General features: G+C 39.2%; 2 protein-coding genes across 7 annotated transcripts in view; one reads left to right on the forward strand and one right to left on the reverse strand.

Annotated features, from left to right (window-relative positions):
* Positions 1–12,632, forward strand: part of ENTREP2 (endosomal transmembrane epsin interactor 2) — a 148,500-nt gene extending 135,868 nt beyond the window's left edge. The window contains exons 9-13 of one of the 2 annotated variants that reach the window (XM_054215179.1): positions 368–958; positions 4,984–5,055; positions 5,758–6,086; positions 7,190–7,387; positions 12,592–12,632. In XM_054215179.1, the coding sequence (XP_054071154.1) occupies positions 368–958; positions 4,984–5,055; positions 5,758–6,086; positions 7,190–7,375 (1,178 nt within the window). In that variant the 3' untranslated portion in view covers positions 7,376–7,387; positions 12,592–12,632. Of the gene's footprint in view, positions 1–367; positions 959–4,983; positions 5,056–5,757; positions 6,087–7,189; positions 8,385–12,591 lie in introns of those variants that run through there. The other variant, XM_054215178.1, reaches the window with a different exon arrangement.
* The window catches only part of APBA2 (amyloid beta precursor protein binding family A member 2), a 107,621-nt gene continuing 93,377 nt past the window's right edge, over positions 8,875–23,118 (reverse strand). For all 5 annotated transcript variants that reach the window (XM_054215174.1, XM_054215177.1, XM_054215173.1 and 2 more), the window contains 5 exons: positions 20,150–20,329; positions 18,853–19,065; positions 17,924–18,043; positions 11,622–11,762; positions 8,875–10,173 (listed from right to left, as the gene is read on the reverse strand). In XM_054215174.1, the coding sequence (XP_054071149.1) occupies positions 10,102–10,173; positions 11,622–11,762; positions 17,924–18,043; positions 18,853–19,065; positions 20,150–20,329 (726 nt within the window). In that variant the 3' untranslated portion in view covers positions 8,875–10,101. The remainder of the gene's footprint in view (positions 10,174–11,621; positions 11,763–17,923; positions 18,044–18,852; positions 19,066–20,149; positions 20,330–23,118) is intronic.

Here is a 23,118-nt window from a genome sequence, read left to right on the forward strand (position 1 = left end):
TTTGTGCAAAGTTTTACTTTGTCTAACACAGGCAATGTCTCACTGTTCACCACAGAAACACGTAGTGAAAGAGCTGTTCCTGGCCAAATGCAGTCCCAGATAATACTCTGGTATCAGTGCTCAACATGCTCATTGGTTGAAGAAAATACTTGAGGGCAGCACAAATTGTCTTTCCTGAAGGACACTAGAAACAAGTAAATTACTTCAGTGTTTTTTGCTTTGGAATTCTGTCAACTGAAAGCTTTTCAGTAATTATCGATGTACATGCCAATCACTAAATTTGAAGCATTATATTGAAAACAGGGCCAGGGGGAAATGGGAGAGGGGCAAGAAGTCTTTATTTTTCTCTGAATCTCTTGTTCTGCAGTTTCTGCTGAGAGTGCTGCTTTGATGGTCTCTGAGGCTGTTGATATCCCAGGCCATAGCTACTCCTCCGAAGATCTTTGTTCGCTGGAAGTTCAAGGATCTCTCCATTCGGCAGATCTTTCTCCCTGCTCTACAACCCCCAAAGGGGCTACGGAGCAGAGCTGCAGCACCCTGGATTGCAGCACCCGCTGCAGGTTCCACAGAGCTCACTCAGAGGGTGTTCCTCATGAGGATGACAGTTCCCACAGCCGGGCCTCTACAGACACGTCTCAAGGACAGGAAAAGAACTGTGCCCACAGCAGGTCCTTGGACTGTTCCTCAGAGAATTTCAGCCCCTCTGAAAGAGAACTGCAGTGTTCTGCTCAAGAGAGCAGTGCCACACCGCCTTTGAAGCAAAAGAGAATCTGCTGTGCAGACTTCAGCCAGCCTCCTGTCCCTTCCCAGACCTCTCCCTTGTTTGGGCCTGCAAATACTTCATCATATGTGAGCGGCCACGAGAGTGCTGTCCGACAGCATCACATTACAAAATACCGAATTTCAAATATAGTCCGATCAACTAGTGACCCTGTATCGTGTTCGTCTTACACAGAAGGTAGGTGTAGCAGCACAAGGCTGATGGAGCTTGGAACAAATGAGCGGTATGTGATTTATGCAGCAATTGGTGCTGCTGGAAATCTATCTGAAACGTTCCAGTGAGGGCTGACTTACGAGTGAAGGAAGGCTTTAGTGCATTTTCTGGATTTGAAAATTTTTAAGGAGAATGGAAATGAGAAAAGTGACAGAGTGAAATCAGTTTTGGCTTTTCTAAATTGTACCAGCCTTTCTGCACTGCTCAGAAAAACACCTCTTGAGTAGATGCTTCCACCTCTCTCTTACTATTATATTGAGAACTATGAAGCTGAATGGTAGCTGGGGTCTACTTAGGGAATGATTAACCGAGCTGTCATCCTTGTAATACAGCAGGTTGTTTCCTGAAGGTGACACTGACATTGACAGTGTTGGTGCGTGTCAGAGGCAGGCAGAGTGTGACTGTGTAGTGGCAGGTTGGAGTGTACGGTGAAAAGTTTTAAAGGACAAAGAAATGAAAGATGAGGCACATGACAAGATGATGAGCTTTTGACTGTCGTGGATAACCATCTTCTGCTATGAATCTCCTTTTAAACAATTAGGGAAGAAGAGAGGAGTCGTCGTTAGCTGAAGAGTGTGTCATCATAAAAATCTGCTTGTTAGTGGAAAAGAAATGTTTGATTTAGAAAATGGCTCGATCAAATAATAGCAGGAATGTAGGACTGTCAGAACCATTTGAAAAGTGCAGGTCTTACAAAAGGATGTAAGCTGTTTAGAGAGATTCAAAGGAGTAACCTGGAGAAGTGGTTTGAAAGTAAAGATTTAAAAGCTTTGTTAAGATGTCATAGATTGTGCTGTTACAGGTGTGTTCACTGGGCTTTCTAAGGGATCTAAGGAAGAATCCTGTGACTAGCTCAAAACAGAAGTAGACAAAACACTGAAATAACTGGTTTAATTTAGGAAGATGATGTGTTGGTTCTATTACACTTTTTGCATCATTATTCTGTTTCTATGAATTTCAGAGACCTCATACTTAGCTCAATAGCTGAATGTCTCTTACCTTTAGAAATCTAGCCTCAGCATCCTGTCCAGGAAAAGTGAATCTTTATTCTAGAAGTCTGCATTTATTTTATGAAAATTACTCTGCTAGGATAGACATGCTGTGAAGCTGCAGTGCAGATAGTAAGTGGGAATTTCTAAATCTTTTCTACTGTGCCGAAGACAAGAACAGCCCTTTCTCTTCTGGATCATGCTCTGCAAGTTTTCCATGTTGTGCTCCATATGCTCTTGGAGTGGTGTGTGAGAGAGAGATTACTGTAGGCAGCCGTATCGACGTGTTTGAGCTGACTGCTGGGACACCTGGTAGAACAGATGCTCTGCCTTCATTTTTTAACATGACCTAAATACAGCCATCATCTTTTCTGGAGAAGTGGCATGATGGGAATTATTCTGACTAATTTCCAAGTTCTTAGCCGTACATGAGTTGAGGGACATGGGTTGAACGTGACGGAGATGTAACTGGGCTTAGCAAAGATTGTAATAAGGGAGCAGGGATGGTTCTAGAGATACTGATACCGACATGGCAGAGGGGGAGCAAGAGCAGAAGTAACTCAGAGGGAATGTGCTTGTGCTGGCCTAGTTTGCCCTTCTTTTGCTGCCTACAGAGACGCCTTAAAATGAGATCTTCAAGAGAAGCACTTGAGTCTAGGTGTGTGTATTTCTTTCATTTATATGTTTGGCAAACTGCAGTTTGCAAAATTTTACTCTGTGAAGGTTTTCACAACTTCACATCACTTCCCCTTCCTCTACTTTTTGTTGAACTTCATTTGGAAATCATACGTAGGTTAGAAGCAGCACAGTTCTAATAACATGTACCAGCTGTTTGTAGCAGCCCCGAAGCTTATTTTTCCTAAGCTGTGACACACAACTGAAGTTCTCTGTAGTCTTTATAACTTTGAAAGGCATTTGATCTAGATTTTTCATGACTCGCTATTGGTGTTCACTGCAGAATTTTAACATACATCCGCAGAGATAAATGATAGGCAAAGGTAAAGGGAACTGACTGAGCTTCATCAGCTTTCCAGAAGAAAAAGTGTTTGGGTTTTTTTCAGTAACATACGCTTTTTAAAAAAAATTCATCCTGGAGTAGAGGAACTGGTCAAATAGACTGACTATATGAAAGATAGAGCTGTAACTGTATATTGTTTATACTAATACCTCAGGTAAGAGACATACTGAGGGGTGGGGGAGCTTCGGGCCTGTTCACAAATGGGAAAATAGAGTGGCCAGATTGGGAAGGTGGGGGTTGGTTTTGTCTTAGGACCCGGTCTTTCTACTTTAAGAAAAATTACTGATTTCTATTCCAATTAACCTCCTTATACAAGTCAATGCAGAGATTTAGAAGTGCAGCCTTGCTGTTTACTGCATAGAGGTTTTTTTAAATGGGTCTTGAATGTGACTGTGATTGCACTGCGCGTGGTTTGGAACATAAATTATTTGACATGGGGATGTTGCACATGCGCAACAACATAGTGACACAACAGCAATGAGATCTAATAAATTACTAATCTGGGAATTTTAACGCTGGCATAACACTCTGGGCTTTTAGATCAATAAAACACAATTCATGTGCTTCAAGCACGTCTTGACATGATGGGGTCTTGATGGTATATGTAGTCAGTAATTCTCCCATTAATCCTTTAACGCTGACAGTGAGCTTGTTTATATCTTTTGAAAAATCTGTCATTCCTAATAGAGACATTTTAGATGAAAGTTTAGTTTAATAGGTGCCTTTCTAGTCACTGTGTAGTCCCTGGACAATGTAAGTACGGTGCGTTCACATATAATCTCTGTAAGAAATAGTTCCCTCTTACAAAAAATTGCATGTTTTTCTGTCTGTTTATTATAGCAAAGGAGGGCAAAATCAACTTCTAGCACTGATATTTGTTACAATAAATTTATAATCAAATATGATAGACTATGTGGCTATATCAGTTAAGTGCCCGAGTGATGATTGTAGTGTCTGCCAGATAATTCAGGATAATGTCTAGTAGTGTAGTTTTGACTGTGCTGCGAGTACATTAAGCAGTATGGTAATGGGTGGGAAGACAGAATCTCTGACGTGTCTCCTCTTAATAAGCGTGTCATGATTCATGTGTTGCAGTACTTCAGCATAATAAAGCAAATTAAAGACAGAATAGAAGCTGTCTCTCTTAACTTCTCACACATTTTCTATGTTTGTAGCATCTTACATTTGTTTTCCTTCATTTAATGATTCACTCTACCAGAGAATTGTACCAGCTTTTCATTATAAACTCTCCCTGAAGTTATGGAAGAAAACCTCTTCTAATTTACCTGGAAGTTCAAAACAGTTTTGAGTCTTGGAAACAGATGTAAACAGCCTTAGCATAAATGTGAGGGCTTATTCCATCTTGACTATCACAGGCTTGAAATCAAAAAGACGGCAGTGGTAATCACTGTATGGTGTGATGATCTCATCGTCATTGATCCCTGTGCTGGCATCCCAGAAACTTCTCACTGGCAGGCAATGACATCCAGAGCTGTTTGTAGATGCTCTGTAACCACTTGTTAACTACCGTTAATTTAATCAGTGGTGGATAGCATTTGTCCTGCAAAGAATTAGAATCTATTAAAAAAGAGATAGAAATATTGAATATTGCTTTTTTAAAAAAAATGAGAGGGATTCATCTGTCTTTGTTTTCCTGTTTTCTTAGATAAACTGTCTGCCCAGGAAATACAGGAAAGTCTGAGGTCCACCCCTTGGAGGGAGCCTTCCTTAGCTTCAGCGCTTAGGCCTGATATGTTTAGGATTTGATACCTGTATAACGTAGAGGAAACAATCCAGCGGGAACTATCTCTTCCTAGTTGTATTTATTTAACAGCTTATAGGACATTTCTGTGTATGTACCTTCTGAGAAGTTTCATTCTGTAAAGGAGGCAATAAAAGATTCCAATGTATTTTTCCTTGCTTTGGGCAGAGGATAGCAGGGGTTGATTGTGCTCTTTCTGTCTCTCTCTCTTTGGTTAAAGGTGATAATTGTGCCTGGACTCCTGTATGTAGCCGTCAAGATGCAGGATTATCTCCAGCTGCATTAGAAACAGGTGAGGACCAGTTTTCTACAGCAGGATTATAAGGGGTTTCTTCTTTTGTTTTAAAAATGATTAAAGGTTTCTGATAGAGAAAGAAGCTCTAGAAAATTTGGGGCAGAAAAGTTACTTGCTGATAGCATACATATATGATGTACGATGCTCATGGAACCAGCCTCTGAGTGAAAACAAATGCTGCGAATGAAATCCTCTGTTTTAGTTTAGCATTTTTGCTTTCTCTGTATTTCATACTAATCTCTCTTGATTATTCACTGCTTATTAATTTCGAGGCCTAGAAATATGGGAAACTTTATCCTTAAATTTTAGGGAGGAGGTAGGCTGGGCCTAAAACATTCCGAGTTCTGTATGTACCACTGAGTACCTGGTGTTTCCCCTTACCATTAATGTCAACTGAAGTTCCTGAAAGTAGAGGTAACAAAAATGTCTGTGATTCATGAAGTACTTTAATTACCCGCCTACTCATCCTAAATGCAGTCCTCCTCGGTCATGGGAGAGAATCTTACTCTTGACCCCTGGTTAAATACCATTCTGCAATGTTTCCTTGATTGCATGTTTTTGTTACTCTTCAGAAAAAACAGACATTTTATGACAAAGTAAAAACGTTTGTGACAATATTTGTTTTGCCTTTTTTCTTTCTTTTTTTTTTTCTTTTTTTTAACTTATTACTTTAAAGATATTCTTCCCCCCCTTTTTTAGTTCCTGTTTCTGGTTCTCATATGGCTGCCTCTGCTTGTCAGCATTCTTTGAGCAGTTTCCTACCAACTGGAAGACAGAGGGATACAAGGAAAATTGACCTGCACCTAAAGCCAAAGGCTTGGCATGCAGTCTCAAAAGAGCGACCACACTCTTTAGTGGACCTTAAGGCCTATAAAGACACAAAAATTTTAGTGGCAAAATTTTTGGAACATTCAAACTGTAATCTCCCTCCAGAAGTACGTCACGTAGTGAACAGCATACGATCAGTAATAAAATCTGATGAGAGACACATGGAAGAAGCCATCTTCAGTGCCAATGTTATAGACCAGGTAGGCCATTTAAGTTCTAAAGATTTGTTCAGCCATGATAGACACATACCTTATTTAAATGTTTTTACAGTTCTAAGTACTTCAGACAATTCCTGCAAAAGTTCTTTTATAGTAACATGGCTTTAGTAAGAAATAATTAATATTTATTGAGTAGCAATGTATTTTACTCTGAAGCACTCATAAATGCATTTAAAATTCTTCAGCCAGGCCCAGTAATATCCTAGCAGATCTATAGGGAACTGATATTTACACATTGGTAATCGACCTCTCTTATTTCCAACATCTTTCTGCACCTGTTGACTGTTCCATACCTGAATTTGTGTTTATGTTCGGAGATACACAGAACTTACTTGGATCTATTGTTTCTTCAGGCAAAAGCATTTGTACAGCATAAGCTACTAGCTGAGAAGGGTGGGTAGGTACCTGAACAGGACCACGATCTACCAAAACAGAACAGTGCAGTCACCCTTACTCCTGGCTAGAAGAATGATAATGACACATTAAAGAAATAATTTTAGTAGGTTTTGGTTTTTTTCAGGCAAAACCCATTATTAATTAGGGGAAGTCCAGGGCACCCCAGCAATCTACTTGATAAGTCACAGAATTTTTGGTAACTTGTTGTATAACTCAGATTGGTGAAGCAGACTGACAGTTCTATTAACACCAAAATGGTTGTTTACCAGGCTTGCACAATTTTAGTTCTTTTCCACCCTCAGCAAAGCGAGTGAAGCAGCTCTTTCTCCTAAAAGAAACAGATGAGTTTAATTTGCTCCAAACTTCTATTTGTCAATTATAAGGCTGAGCTGCCCCCTTTTCCACAGGTTTCCTTTTCATTCGTACAGAGGGAACCAAACACTTGTTTGTGCCTCAGTGGGTTGAGCCCCAGAGTGACGCCTGTCAGGCCTGGCTCTGCCTTCCAGCCGGGGGAGCCAGAGGAGCCGGGGGGTCTCTGGATGGCTGTGGGAACACACGGCTCCTCTGGGAGAGTTCCTGCACTAGACTACCTACGTGAAATTATACTGAGAGACTGAACCTTTTAAATGAAACCATTTCTTACCCTGTTTTCCCCATTTTTTCCTTTTCCATTCCTGCTCTTTTGACAGGTAATTACAAGTTCCCAGCAGAATGTGAATACCTCTAGAAAGCGACTTCAAGAAGATCTTCATCTTCAGAGCTGTGGTGCTCTGAGCTCTCCCGTTGCCTTCTTACGTAGGTCCCATATCACTCGCAGCTTAGAGCGGGACAGGCCTCACAGTTTAATTGGAGTTTGCCGGGAGACCATCCTTTGATAATATTTGCAGGTATGTGATTCCAGCAAAGAGAATTAAGGAAGAAACCAGGACTGGGAGAAATACAAGTAGTGGATGACTTAAAAAGGAAAAAGTGTCTTCCTTTGGAATTCCACTTTTTTCCGACAGCAGGAGAAGAACACCTGTTTTTCTGAATGTAAATTTAAGCCCTGATTTTTGCAAAATTTTAACCGATTTATTAGTAAAGTCATAACAAATGTTTACCCAACCAGAAATGCGGTTATTTCACTGTACTTGCAGAAATGCTACTGATGCTGCCTAGCATTTCTTGAAAACTCCTGCAAAACCACCAGAGACCGGCTGTACAACTTAAAAGTTGTATTTATTTAATGTACCTCAAAGTGTTTTAACTATGATCAGTGTTTTAATAAAAAGTATTTCTGGACTTTGCTTTTTTCCACAGCTGATTTGGATAGAAATGTAAAGGTGATTCATATGCACATACAGTGCTGCTTCTAGTCCATTTCTCCGGTGTCTTTCCTGCCAGGCTGAGCTGCCCGATTCAAACTGCCCCCGCCCCCCATATCTTGCCCTTTTAAATTCTAGTAAAGGCTGCGGTGTGGTTTAGTTATTATTCTGAATGCTCATGAGTTAATGGAGTAGCGTGTGCTATTGAAAACTGACATTTAAGTACTCTGCAAACTGTGACCAAAAGATGCATTAGGGAAGGAGTCTTTGAAATTCTGCATTTCCAAAAAGCATAGTTCACAAACTTTTTACAGATGCCAGTTGATAGGAAGTTAGATGAATTTTTATCTAGCAGAGCCTTGAACATTTTTTCAAAAAGAATTGTTACTCCAATTAGTAGTTGTGACAATTGTATTATAAAACATGTCCTTGTTGTTCTGCTGCATTTATGATTTATTTAACATTGATCTTACCAAAAAAAATTAATCAAAAAGTAAATATAATTGACACTAATTTGATTACCAGCATAAACACAGGTCTGCCAGCAACGTCTTCCAGTGCAAGCTTCATCCTGGCTCTCTGAGGAAATTGGAACGGCCTTAAACAAAAGGTTCTCATAAAGAACCTACCACAGGTTGACGTTTCACAGTTTTAATTTTTTTGCAGCAGTGCTTGTCAGTAGCGTTAGTTTCCATTTGAGGTTTAATCATATACTGGTTTCATTTGTGTCACTCTGAGCTGGGCAGATATCCTGTGAAAAGGTCACAAAGGAACGTAGCTGAAGATGGGTAATGTAAGTTTTACAGAATCATCCATTTTAATGTATTTTAATTATAGCATGCTTCTGTATTGATATGAAGTACAGTGACATCCAGTGGCAGCAAGGTATGCTAATTGAAAGCAGCTACTCTCAGGATAATAATGATACACAAATTCCTAATTCAAGAGATGAATTTCTTTAAAAAAAATAATCTGTGACCTTTGCAACTGCACTTAGATGAAGAATTAAATGATCTTCTACTTGGATTTTTTTATTACGTTAACTTACACAACAAACAAAATAAGCGAGCTTCCTTTATTATTTCAGATTTATTAGTGATGGTAGGTTAATTCTTTCCTAAGGTCAGTTGCATGCAACACACTACTCCGTGAAGTACAGTCATCTAAAGCTCTTTAGTTACTGCATGGTAAGGCTTCTTAAGTCACAGTGTATTTTCTTCAAGGCCTTGGCCAAAAAAAAAAAATCTAGACGAAAAGTTACACCAATTAACATTTATCTCATAAGGAATACAACTTTACTACTAGGGTTTTTTTTATCTACACACATTCTAATACTGCTGATGGTGCTAGGTTATTTGTCAAAACAATTTACATTCAGAACACATTGCCTTAGGAAGAAGAATGCTTTATAAAAGACAGAACTAGGTAAGCATGGCTTTCCCATTTTGAGCCAATATAAACAAAAAGGTAATATGCAAAAATTAAAGAAAAACCCCCCAGCCCAACACATACATTACACAACCTGTGCAATAAGTTATCCATGAAATAACTCTGTTAAATCATAAAAATCACAAGCATTAAAAATAAATATGTATCTAAATAAATATTTTGATTTTAATCTTGTGGCAATTATTCTTTATTTAGCATATGAAACACTTGTTACATGTTTATGTTCACACCTTGCCAAACAGGTTACACTTGTCATAACAATACCAAGTACTACAGTGGTTTTCTTTACATTAGAATCTAAAAGTTTTAACTGCACACATTCCTTTCCACTGAAATACCATCTATTCGGCACCGGGTTTAAAATTATGCAAAGCCACCAGTATTGGATCGCGTTATGGGACTGGGATTTTTTTTTTTTTAAACTTGAGGCAGACATAACTTGCTCTAATTGCTTCTCTTTGCATTTCCTGCAGTCTCATTCATCAAATATTCACATTCACCGTGTTATCAAACAAGACAGACATACATACGTCACTCCACATAAAGGTTACAAATAAATATGTTTTAAGTTTTATGAGAAAAGAGTTTAGAAGATGTTGCAAAATACTTAAATGTTTTACAAAGGTTTTTGTCAGTGATTATTGTCCTTGACCATCCTTCTCATCACTTTTTGGCAAAGAAATAAAAAGGAAGGAGAAAAAAGGCAGAGACACCTGTCTGTTCCTTGTTTCCGAGTCCTCAGGTCAGCTTCAAAGCCTTTCATTCATACAAAATACAAAATTCTCTTCAGCTATGAGGGCTTCAGCTTTGATGGAATCATTTAGTTCTTTTGCAGCACGAGTCGCATGCTAGATGTACAGGGGTGTCTCTTGCCCGGTGAGAAGCCTGAACATGGCAGCTGGCATAGTCTTCATATGAATCTGTCAATTGATTTACACAGAAATTAACAGAATTGTTACTAGTTTAACACAATCCATAAGGCCCAATCTGTCTCCCCCTGTGGGGTAAGTGCATTTATTGTCCTGCTTTCTATAGGTGTGTTACCAAAGTTTCTAGTTCAAAGCTCTCTCGTTCTAACAAGCTGGTTTGCCGTCTTTCTTTGCTTTTTTGTGTGTTTTTTTTAAAATGACGACAGGATGCAATATCATACAGCTTAACAGGACACTTAAGCACTTTGTTTTGTCATGCCCCACTCCAATTACAGCCCTTAAAAAAGCAGCAGCACAAACCTCTCTGAAAATGCATTCTGCTGTTCTGGTATTAAGTGAACTTAGATCTTTCTTCTGTTTTCCTTCCCTGTGGGAGTGTCATTTCATACATATTTTCCCCTAATTGGAGTATGATCCTTTGAACACAAAACTTGGACTTTATCACCTGATGTTTAAATGCCAGTCAAGAGTTTGGTGGAACAGGTTCTGTCATGGTTAGCGTACTTAAGTTCTTTCTACGAGGAGTGCTGAGCGTCAGAGGGATTTTACAGACTGACAGGATCAAAGGCAATGGGTAATGAGAGTTGTACCAGAACTGTAGGAACAGCTGTAAGATCCTGTTGGACAATGCAAGAGGAAGGAAGGTAAACTTCACTAACTGGTAATACAGACCCTCACCAGCCATACGCTGCCTGCATATCATGGTCTCTTCATGCTGAAAAAAACAGTTTGGTGCTGTCCTCATATCTTGAGTGAGATGTTGTGCAGCAAATATATACCATAAAGGCATGGAGGTTCTATTGAAACCTGCAGCTTTGTTCCTGCCAACCTGCATGTATCCTGTATTACTTTTCAAGTGTCATTTTCCACAGAAAAACAAGTTATCTTTGATTTTTGGCAAAGGAACTAGTGGAAGATCTGGCCAGGGTTGTGTATCACTAAATTCAGTAGGGATTTCGGTAAACTTGGAGGCTCTTGTTCATTCATTGCTGGTTTCTCTAAAAGTACTGGAGAGAAATGTCTTAACTGATTCCCAAGGTAAGTGGCAATGTTCCATGGAAATGAAATTATTAAAATGCATATCAATTTGAATCTCATCTCTTTGACTGACATTTTATTTCTATGGCAGATGCTGGCGTGGTAAGCCAAGAGACATTTTCATAGCTAACAGGCTTGTGCGATTTCTTTCCTTAATTGATTGGTTTAATTCAGACAGTAGGTTGAAGGTTCAGAATCGTCAAAAGTGGAAATCATGAGTGGAAAAATGCAATGCATGTCCATCTAATTGTTCAAAAAATGTTCTATTGTCGGTTATTAGTGCTCAACTCTAATTTATTGAGGTGGTGGTTTAATACGATGTTAACACACTCTTTTCAACTGAAATATAAATTCTTTCAACAGTTTTAATTCATTGAAAAAGTATTTAATTGTTTTCTTACCTCTCCCACTGAATTAGACAATGCTTGTACTATCTTCTCATGAGCAGTAGCAACGACACTTTGTCCATTGATCTCAATAATACGATGTCCTACTCTTACCCCTCCCCTCTCAGCTATTCCACCTCGCATCAAGCTGCAAATCTGCCAAGAGAAAGCGAAGTTTATTAAAGTTTAGAAATCTCATAATGTAGCTGTTAGTAGGATTTAATACATAATAGTAAGTGGTGACACAGTAAAGATTCCAGGAGATACTTGTAGAAAGTGTTAAGCAATACCGTGAATTTCTAAACGTTGGTTTGTGGTTGTTTTTTTTTAATTTTTATTTTCATTCTCATGGGCTGGGAACACATAAATACCCAACGTAGTGATGTAGGTAGCAGCCATGCAAAAGGGTTGAGTTTGGGGGAAGAGAGAATTTTATGTATTGTCGGGATAGGAGAAGAAAATGATTTTTAAATATTTCCGACTTTGCCACCTGGACTCTTTCTGCAGACTACCACATTGTTCTTTCTGAATAATAGGAAATATAAAAGGTGCTAAAGTAAATATTAATCTACAACAGCAGCTTTTTCACATACCTGGAAAAAAACTGACATAAAACTTAACCCTGCACAAATGCTAATACAGGCTGAAGGATAGGCTGATGCCATACAGACATTCTATATTGAAAGCTGGAGATCTGTCAAGACAGTCACAAAGATATAAGGAAGATATACGGGAAGATCTAAAAGATATGAGGAAGAAATTCTTGACTGTGAGGGTGGTGAGCCCCTGGCCCAGGTTGCCCAGAGAAGCTGTGGCTGCCCCATCCCTGGAGGTGTTCCAGGCCAGGTTGGAGCGGGCTTTGAGCGACCTGGTCTAGTGGGAGGTGTCCCTGCCCAGGGCAGGGGGGCTGGAACTGGATGATCTTTAAAGGTCTCGTCCACCCAAACCATTCTATGAAATGTGCAAATTCTGTTTCTTTTTACAGGCTGTTCTCAGCGTAGTGAAGTATGACCACCTGTTTCCTGGGCCTCTCAGGCTGGAAAAGGACACTCTGCTCTCCAGAGCCACTGCTTGTCTCCATGTTTTCCAGTGCTGCTGGCCATAGAGAGCTTAGGATGAAGGCGGCAAGTCAGGCCCCTGCTTCAACTGGCACCTGGAGGTACCAGTAGATTTACATTCACCAGGCATGCTCCCAGCAGATGCTGCTACTTAAAATGCAACCTGCTATACAGGCAGAAAAAAGTCTCAGTCCAGTATGGGGAATTTAAAAGAATGTTTCCTCCTCAGCAACAGTACCTGTGCTGCAGCAGGGCCCTCCCTGACAAGCCAGAAAGCTGTATACTAGATAGAAATTGTTGGGAAATTATTTCAGAAGACTACACTTGTGCAGCACATAAGGCAGCTGATATATAGCTTGAATGTCTGGAACTGAGCGGAGCTTAGCAGTGCTGAGATTTACCTTTGCTTGGAGGAAAAGAAATGAGCGCTAGAACATCCAGTGATGGCTGTTTCTGCAGTTACTGTCAACGGTTAGAATCATATGCCAAGAATTATTATTTGCTGAGATCTGGTAATTTGCTCAGAGCTAAATACAAGTATGATACGATGTGGCTTGTGTCCCAGTGAGTTTTAATTCAGAAACACAGTATGTGGGGAGATGGCCAAACTGGAACATATTGAAGGTGAAACATTGTCTGTGGTTGACCAGAACCTTTTCTGTATGACAATAACAGTTTCTTTTAAATTTGTCTTCACAAATAACAATGCTATAAAAAATTAAATCCCTTCTTACTCCACATTCGGGTTGTTTGATATGGAGAGCAAAAATATATAGTTCTTTTTTGTTTATAGAAGGCCTTTCCCAGCTTTCTGAAAAAAAACAAAACCACTTTCTCTTGCACTGAAACTTATCTTTCACCACGCTATCATTAGTGGCTTTAGCTACTGTGGTTCGTACACTGTTTCTGATGGACTTTCATGCGACAGAGGCACCATCAGGACCCTTCATAGAATTACATCTCGAATTTCAGTCACGTACAGTATATTGTTTTGCAGGTAGTCTGCCTTCTAATATAGCTGATAAGATAAGCTGTACTACATAGATCTTCTCTTTTATAGAAAGCTTCTCAGTTCATCTCTCACTGTTATATTAACAGTTTGCTCCTTGCTGTTGGGGATTGTATGCAGTAATCTGAAAGGACAAAAAGTACAATGTGCCAAAAGAAACCCTGTAAATATATTTTTCACAGTATAAAAGAAAATATAGAGACAGTACAGCCAGCTGAAATAAAAGCTTTCAACGCAAATGGGAATGTGACCTCTCCCCCCACTGGCATAAAGGAAAAGATAATGGCTTGCATATCTCTCCAGAGCACCTTTCATTGCCTGGCTCTCGGAGCGCTTTTAATACCATCAGTGAATTTCTTCTCTCTGACAGCCTCCGACATAGGAAGCGATCTCTTATCTTCGTTCCAGAATGTGATCCCTCTCTAGGGAAGGGAGTCAGCTTCCTTTTTGTGCACATTAACGATTTTAATGAGGTCGAAAGAGAAGCAGATATAGAGCCCAAATGGCTCTGCCTAGCCTCACAGATCCTGTTAAGCTAGAGACAGAGTGCAGATGTAAAGAAATATACTGTATGTAAAGCACACGTTCACGTGGCTCCTGTATTTGCAAGTGGCTGACTCAAAGCAGCCTTAAGACTTCTGTCTCCAGGCAGCGGAGCTCTGGCAGATTAGGCTGCCAAGTTTAAGCTCAGCAGTACCTCTAAGTAAATATGGTTCTGTTCAACCAGGATTGTTTAGCCTGCTATACTTGTTGAACACAGAGACTGCTGTAATATTATTAAATAAAGCATGATGGATCTGGATCTTCTCGTAAGCAAGAGCCTATACTTCATTTACTGTGTAAACTGAAGGGGAAAAAAAAAAAAAAAGAAAAAAAGAAGAAAGGTGTAAACCATTCTGGTTCCATCCATTCAGCTGTTAGAAATTCTGCAATGTCTTAGACAAGCTGCAGTGCATCACATGTGAAACTTCAGTAACTTCACAATCAGTTTTATTGCAACTGCCCATTGTGTAGCAAAACATTAAGGCTAGAACAGTGCAAGGCAAACTGAATGTTTACTCTGTGTAAATGCCTTAAATATAACCTATTAAAGCAGGTTTCTCCTTATCTCACTCCTATATTACTCTATTTAAACCCTGTGTATTTGTTCCCAGAACAGTTTAAATATATAAACAAAGGCATGGAAGAAAGAATAAACTGTCCATTCTGTTAAGTTTTACCTAGTTTTACTGTGTTTTTAGGTAGAATTGTGCTAGGCTAGGGATGGTGTAGATACGCTTCTCAGAGAAAGTATCTGAGATCTAGACTGAGAAGTGGTGCCTTGTCAGCACTAAAAATACAGCTGCTAATACACAGATTTTTTCGTAATCTAGGGAAAAAGATAATGATGTGATAGAAGAGGACCACTTGTATTTAAATATCATAATTTTAAAAGAAGTGTAGCATAATGATTTTCACTTCCCCATCACACAAGATTCATACTTATATATATGCAGAATATTTTTTTCTTAATGTTTTACAGTTCAAATTTTAGATTCCTTTTATAAATATGCAATTAAACCACATCAGTAGCTTTCAAGAGCTATGAAGAATATTTGCATTGTTATTGCAAGAGGAATTTTACAGAATTAACACTGATTTATGCTGCTGTGCTGTTCCCTCACTAAAACTTCCAAAAGCCGGCACTACTTGTGCTCCATAAAGCACAACTTCAGGCTTTGCATTAATTAAACTATAGAGAATGCACCAAGAAAAGGGTCACCTACAGCAGCCCAGTCTCAGCATCTTCCCGATAGCCCATGCAAGCAAACCCCAGCTCAGCTACTACTTCTGTACGCCCAGGCTGTTCATGGGCTAGTCACTAATGTGACGGCTGTACATCCTGCAGGGATGAGATAGGCAGGGTGAAAAGGAACCACCGCAAAACTGCTCTCAGAAGAGGCACAGCAATAATGCCAGCTGCCAGGCATAATGAGGTAATGGCATAGCAGTAGGAGACATTTAACTATACCCATTCTGGCAAGCCATCTATTTCTTCGCTGTGCTAATGCTGAGCCAACAAAGAATAAGGATATTATTTCTGAGTCCTGTCATAATTTATAACAATTGCTGGCAATTACAAAGCTGCTTTTTAAAAGTTCAGTGTCAAAATACCAGAGACACGTACTTGGCAGAGTCGTATTTTCATAAGTGAAGTAAGAGGGAGTTTATCTGAGGAAGGACTTACATGTTAATCTCTCCTTTTTGTTCATTGTCTTTCATATTCAAACACAGACTCTTCATAATGGAAATTTATTACAGGGCTTTCTTTTTTAGTTATCTCAGAAGGATTTTTATGCTGAATTCGGTAAACTATATTGGATGTCATCTAAATGTTGCTCATTTAGCTGGAATGAATGATGACCATCCAGCGTAGTGAACATGACAACTGGCCAGTAGATGGAGTGAGCACACTATAAAAGAAAACAACCAGTCTGCAGAATTTACTAAAACAAGGCTGCAATTATGTAGGAGATGATTAGCTGAGACAAGATGAGTAGATTGTCTCACAGGTTCCGTAACTGCCTCTGTCTGTGTGAGGACATGATGACACGCTGCTTCTAATACACCTTGGCCTGATTCTTTTCCCCAGCTCTGACCCAACCCCCACCAACGCTGATGGGCTTCCTAAAAGAGTTAACACATCATAGTATTGCTCATTGTTCCTTATAGATATTTTCCTCTTTTTATCAGAGCACCAGCTGAACATACTAGATTTACAAAGGATAGCAATTAGGAAATAAATCAATGCCTCATACAGTGTTATATGCTCTTCTCAGCGCCCTCTGTGAGATCTTGTAAAAACAGATCCCATCCTTTTTATACCAAGACTTGGGATTTGCTAACACAGAGCGAACTACCAGCAATAACCATACCCACTTAACACACATACGTGTAGGTGAAAGGGATTAAGCACAGGCAAAGGAGGACAGAAATACACCACGCTCCTGATCTTTCTGTATTTTCTTACAGACACCTCTCCAGTGTCAGAGCATTAATCCCAAACATGACAAAACAGTTTAAACCTCTGCTTCTGAAGGATACCAACCTGGGTCCAACTTCCAGCTGTACTAAGGCTTGCAGCAGTGTTCCTTGTACCAATCTCTGCTGTGACCACCACGTGATACGTGATCTTAGGTAGGAACACTTAAAACAGGTACAATAAAAACTGAGAGATAGCTAGCGAAGCTGAGAATCTACTAATGAGCAATCTGTTTGCTAAAGCACAGTAAGACCCATAAACCGTATCCTATAGAGTTACCTGCTACTCTTCCAAGGGTGGCAAACAGAAATCTGGCAACTTCAATCGATGCGTTTCACAGAACAGGGGACCAGAGCCCACAGTCCTTTGTGATGTGGTTTTCTGTGTGAGCAGCCTGATTATTTTTTTTCCTAGACTGGAGGAAGAGGAGATGGTGATGGTCCTGCACTACAGAGAGTCCCTAATGCTAGTATCAGCCCCCAGAAAGGCCAGGTGACTGCCTGAGCTAATTGTGTTGGGAGTTTGCTTTGGCAAGGTATCGGAGAATGGCTTGGGAAGGAAGAGCTACGAGAGGAGGAGCCTGATCTGCAATGGTAAGTGTTACCTGCCACAGTCATTCTCCCACTTCTGTTATTACAGGGAAACTGCAGCGTGCAGAGAAGAGATACCTGTGCCACAACCTGTACAATTACTTGTAGCGAGCGATGTTTAATTTTAACTGGAGAAGGTCACTATTATATTCCCTTGCCTGCTACCATGTGATTCAAATAAATTATGCACAGCGGAAGAAAAGTTAAAAGTCTTAGTGAACGTATGCTGAAATTTAAAAAAGAGAAACAGGATCAGAGCTAAGATTAGAATGTTATCATTGTAAAAACCTGTTTCAGCATAACTGTTTTCCTTGTAACTCTGGCACACTAATGACAGAGTTATACATGAATTAGCTGATCCAGATACTGCACTAAACAATCTCAACTATAAATCTTGTGTCTGTATTATGTAGGAAAATCCCTCAAGAATGGCAGTACTTGTTCTCCTGGTGTTGTCCATTTGCATTGTATTACTCAGAGATGTGATTATAAGGTTTTGATTAATTAAGGGATCACAGTACAAAAAGTGAGGTCACGCACAAGGATTTTTTCAGTACTTCAGTGTGTTTCTTGAAAGAGTGAAAAAAAAAAAAAGAAAAAAACCAAACCCAAACTGATCGCTGAACACAGGAACTTACAATTCCATTCTGTACACTGAAGCCCAACTGGTATTTTAAGTCTGGCCGTTTTATGAGGACAGTAGTAACAGGAGGACAGCTGACAATGTTCAGTTTGACTTGTGTCTGATTCTTGAGACCCTGTAAGATATTCCAAAAGTTAGTATTTTTGAAATTGATCTTAATTTATTCTTTCATTAGTGGTTTCCTAATTGCAAGAGTATAAAGCAGCTGATCTGAGAAAGAACAGCTACAGTTAATAGAAATCTATGGTTAACTTATATATACATTTCTCTGTTTCATTTCTCTCCCAAGCCATTTGGCCCAACAAAACATACCAAAACTTTGTCTTTCATTACTATAGAAACTTAACGAACGTTTTCAAGAAATATCAAAACTGACTACTGCTTGCCTTTTACCAGCATCTGGCTAATTAATCTCCTGCTGCTGCTACTCTTGGTAAATCTGCACAGACATTAGATTTAGTCTGAGAGATTAAAGACAATGCATTCTGAGATTCCGTCGTGTCTGGGGAATCCTCATATACTCTCTTGATCTGTCCTGCAGTCTACCAGCCGCCATCCATTTCATCTACCTGGAGCCCAAAGAAGCACAGTAGAATTTAATTCTCAGATTTTAATTTAGAGGCTATGGGGAAGCCCGAAACTTTGAAGATAGCTAAGTAACTTAATTTAGGCAAGTTTTTCAGACTCATTTGTTATAGTCCAGTAACAAAGCTGCAGTCAAATTCTCCAGCCCAAAATTTCTGTACATTTTCACCCTTGAATCTCTCTTTCTAGTTTTACTTTTTGTTAACAACAGATTACTTTTTTTTTTTTCCCCAGTGATATGAAAAACTGTATCTGCTGGAAATCTACAGGGTTGCTTGTCAGAATATTACATCTCTGCTGGCTTACAATCTACATCACACAGTTATAAGTTTGGGGTACCTTTATGATCCCTTGGCAGGTTGCAAGAGGTAAACCAACTAAACTGGTCCCATTAATGGACATAATTTGGTCTCCAATGCTTAGTTTTCCTGAACGGGCTGCAGGGCCTCCATTCATCATGTTAGCTAGGATAACGGTGGGTAGAATCGATCCCCATCCAGATTCCACAATCACTACCCCAAGAATTTCTCCCTTCTGTTTTTCCAGCTGGAGCTGCAAATAAAAAGGAAAAACCACAAAACGTTTTTGCTTTGATTTGTCTAGATTTGAGCACTAGCATCTTAGTTGTTCCTGAATAACACCAAGAAAATACAAAAAGAATTCTATTCTTTGCCATCAGGTAGTAGCATGACTTCAAAAGCACTGTTAAAACTGTATAACACATACCTATTTCTTTTCCAGGGTATCCTTCATTTGTTTGGTGAAAGTCATTTAGGTTCTTACAACAAGCAAAAAACCTAACACACTGGTTAACTCTATAGAAAGTGGTGGAACCAAATACCAAATGAATGAATGCCAAAGAAGGTTTTATCCTTCCTGGAACCTGGCAACTAGGGGAGGCTGCAACATTTTGTGGCAACGCATGGAACACAGGCTGGAGTTCAGCTCCACTTCTGCCATCGCTGCTCAGGTCGTCTCTTGATCTCAGGGTTTGTCTGTTCTTATTTTCAGGCAAGGACCTCTTGATTATTATTATTGTTGTTGTTGTTGTTATTATTATTAACATCACCGAATATTCTTGTGCCTAGCATGTTAATCTAAGATCCCTTATGTGCTGATGTAATGTAAATGACGACTTCTCCTCAAATGTGGTGATGTTAACTGTTCAGTAATCATAGCATATCTAGAGAAGAGGAGTAAGAGTTTAAACAGAGAACATACTCTTTAACAAAATACTGGGGATTATTTTCTTTCAGATATGGAAGGACAGGGACACCCGTACCGTAAGAAATCACTTACAACGTGCATTGAAATGGAGTGTCATCTCTCTCTCTGTATCAGTACATTGGTAAAACCTTAAAAAAGCTTGCACTGTGTACTGTGAATAGCACAGAGCTTATCTATGTCAGATGTAAATGTACTTTATTATTGTTTTGATCAATGGAAGCAGAAAGACCCTCAAAATGAAAAGACGACATTCTAAACTTATAAAGCTGATTTTAGTAGCACAGTATTGATGAAGCAACACATATTGAGATGTAAAGTCATCCTTAACATTTCAAAAGAGATTTCACCAAGAACTACATTCCTCTGAAAAAACGGATCAATTTGAAATGAAATTCCAGAACTAGTTTACCTCTTTGCAGTTTTCTGAATTGGAAAAGTGTATGAGGTCATCATTGTACATCTCTTGGGTATTGATGATGTCACTGTATTCTTTCTGACTGAGATCCTCTGGGTTAATTCCATTGGCTCTTAAAAACTCTTGGTAAGCCACACTGAAAGCCTGACCAATTGACTGAGCTATCAGCTGTGCCTAGAATGTGGAACAAAACACAGCTCAGAGAAAGGACTGATAAGCAAGCAGTTTACCACTGAAACCATAAAAAACAAGAAGAGATTGACTTAATCTTATAACAGATTCAAAATAAAGGTTCCTGCAAAGCTGCTGTGTTACTGTGGATATAAAGTCACTTTAAGGTCAGTTATACAGAAAGAATCCGTTACATCCAAAATCAAATTGCAAACTCCATTAAAAATCCCTGCTGATCTCCTTTCATCAGTGCGTTGCAGGAGCAAGCAGCCATATGCTATTTATGTACTCGTTCCAATAAACACTGGGGAGTACTGGCTTTGCACCAATACGGAACAGAGCTTACAGAAAAGGTATTTGCAGGAGTGAAGAGAGATCGGATGCTCTGCTTGCACGTGCCTTTACAGACATGTATGCGCTGATGCTTTTGCTTGTCGTGTCACCTGCTGCTTCTCCACCTTGGTTTTATAGGACTGAAAAAAATGCTTCAGCAAAACCATCTGCTCTCCTGTTACTGCCACGGTACCTGGCTTCTATTCCCAGCAAACCAGTAATAGCCCTGCTTACCCATTGCGCATCTACAATAGCTATTCCCATTAACACCCTGACTGGCAACATCAGGGATGCTTTCAAGAGTGCAGCCGGAGTCATGATTATAGCTTGTTAATGTTAAGAACAACTCTTCAAAAGACCCCCGTGTCTTTATTAATTTTCTGGAGCACTTATCTGCACATGGATTTTACAACACTATGCAAGAAAAGATCACTTCCCATTACACATTTGGTACAATTAATGAAACGTTACAGTGACTGCTATTTGGATGAGTCAGAAATATATATACATTAGAAAGAAATCTACAGAAACCAAGGGTGATGATGATAATACTAACAACTTTGCACCTTCAGCACACTGCAAAAGTCAACTAATTAAAGAATTTTTCAACTGCTGTAAAATTTACTTTCCTGTCCCACCAGATGGCACTGGAACACAGAGAAACGGAGGTGGAGATAAGTAAAAGGAATTTGTAGTCAACTTTTTCTACGCTTGATTTTTTTTAAGATTTTCCTATTCTGAGCTTACTGCAGCTGACAGGAGAATGCCATGTTGAGTTTTGTATATTTGTGGTTTCCAGGTACTGTATTCTGTCATCAGGGAATATGAGTAACTCCCAGTAATCCAAGGATTTAATTGCACCTTACAACATAACTCCCTAAAAATATTACTAATCAAACCTATACCATTAGTCTGGAAATGCAACACACAATAGGTTAGGCAGTAGTCTTAGACAATAGGTACATGCTAAACACATTATGAATGCACTGTAAAGCTTCTTGCAATCTACCGATCAGATACACAGTGTTTTCTTTGATGCTAAAAGGTGGTTTTCTTATTTCATTTGTGCTGCAGTACACAAAAGCACCGATCTGTTTGACTGGAAAATCATTTTAGAAAATCCACGACCTAATTAGCCTAGCCAGTCACAAGTTGTTCCTTCATAGTATAAAACATCTTTTCAAATCTTATCAGTATACCAAGAGGTTTGTACTAGTATGGTAGTACAGACGTCATCAAGAATGTTTAAAGTTTATCACCAGTCCTTATTGACTTCTTTTTTGATCTTCAGTGTCATCGCTTTCTCTGTAGTTAGCCCTTTGCTTTCGCCTCCATTCTACATTCTCAAAACGAGCAAATCTAGATGTCATATTCTATTCAATTACTGCTAGTAACAGTCAGTTCTCACATCTTAATTTCATCTATATCTCCAAATTTTTATGAATGTTTATGAAAGTCTTCAGCATTATGTACAACTTAGAGATAATGTAATTAAGTTGCTTGAAGAGGTCACGCCAGCAAAGCAGTGGCAGAGCTGAGGTAACTAGGTCTGAGAACAATCCCAGTCTAGCACTCTAACCTTTAGACAATGCCATTTCTCCTTCACAGCCTTAATTGCTTTCAAATAATGAAAATGTTTGCTTAGCTCAAAAACCTGCAACCTGTGAGTTATGACTGTCTGAACCAAAGAACTCATTTCTTTTTTAATTGGTATGACAGAAATTGTATTTAAAGCTGTTCCCATGTATAAGATGGTTAGAAATGGTTAGCGCTGCTCTTACAATACCTGTATCTCAACTGCCAAGTTAGAAACAGACAACAAATTCTATTTTACTAGCTTGGCATTTTTCCCATGTTTTAGGTTGAAGTCCCCTGGTCTTCCACTTCAGACAGAAATACCTATTTCGCTACAAAACCAAACCTGGGTGTACAGTAGCAGTAAAGCAAGGTTATTATCTTCCTTTGGCACAAGAGGTAAGGGCATGGCATGCCAGCACTGTTCACAGGGCGGAGCGGGATACAGCAGGGATGTACAGAGCTCTTTTGCAACCACTGCTTCTGCAATCCTGTTTTGAGAATGGCTCCAACTTCTTTCATTTTATGGTATTTCTGAGGCAAGTGAAAATTAGAACCTAAATTCTGAAGTGCTCTCTCTTTTTTTTAAACAGCATTTTAACAAAAACATAGTTTAGGGCTAATATGGTATTGGATCACAAAGTATCTTAGGGCATAAAATGACTGAAATTATGCTTTCTGTTGTACAGATGTTCTGAGAGAGCAGTGCGAGCGAGTTCTTCCTAGCTCTTTACTTAAGAATTGCTAAATTCTTCTAGCCATGAAGAAAAATTACTATAGAGAACTAAACTTTCTTAGCTCTATTGCACTTACGTAGAAATTGTAATTCATAATCTTTGCTAGGGATGAACTGAAAAATAAACAGCTGAATGTGTCCTTAAGAA

The sequence above is a fragment of the Rissa tridactyla genome, chromosome 9, assembly GCF_028500815.1.
Source record: "Rissa tridactyla isolate bRisTri1 chromosome 9, bRisTri1.patW.cur.20221130, whole genome shotgun sequence".
NCBI classification, from domain to species: Eukaryota; Metazoa; Chordata; class Aves; order Charadriiformes; family Laridae; genus Rissa; species Rissa tridactyla.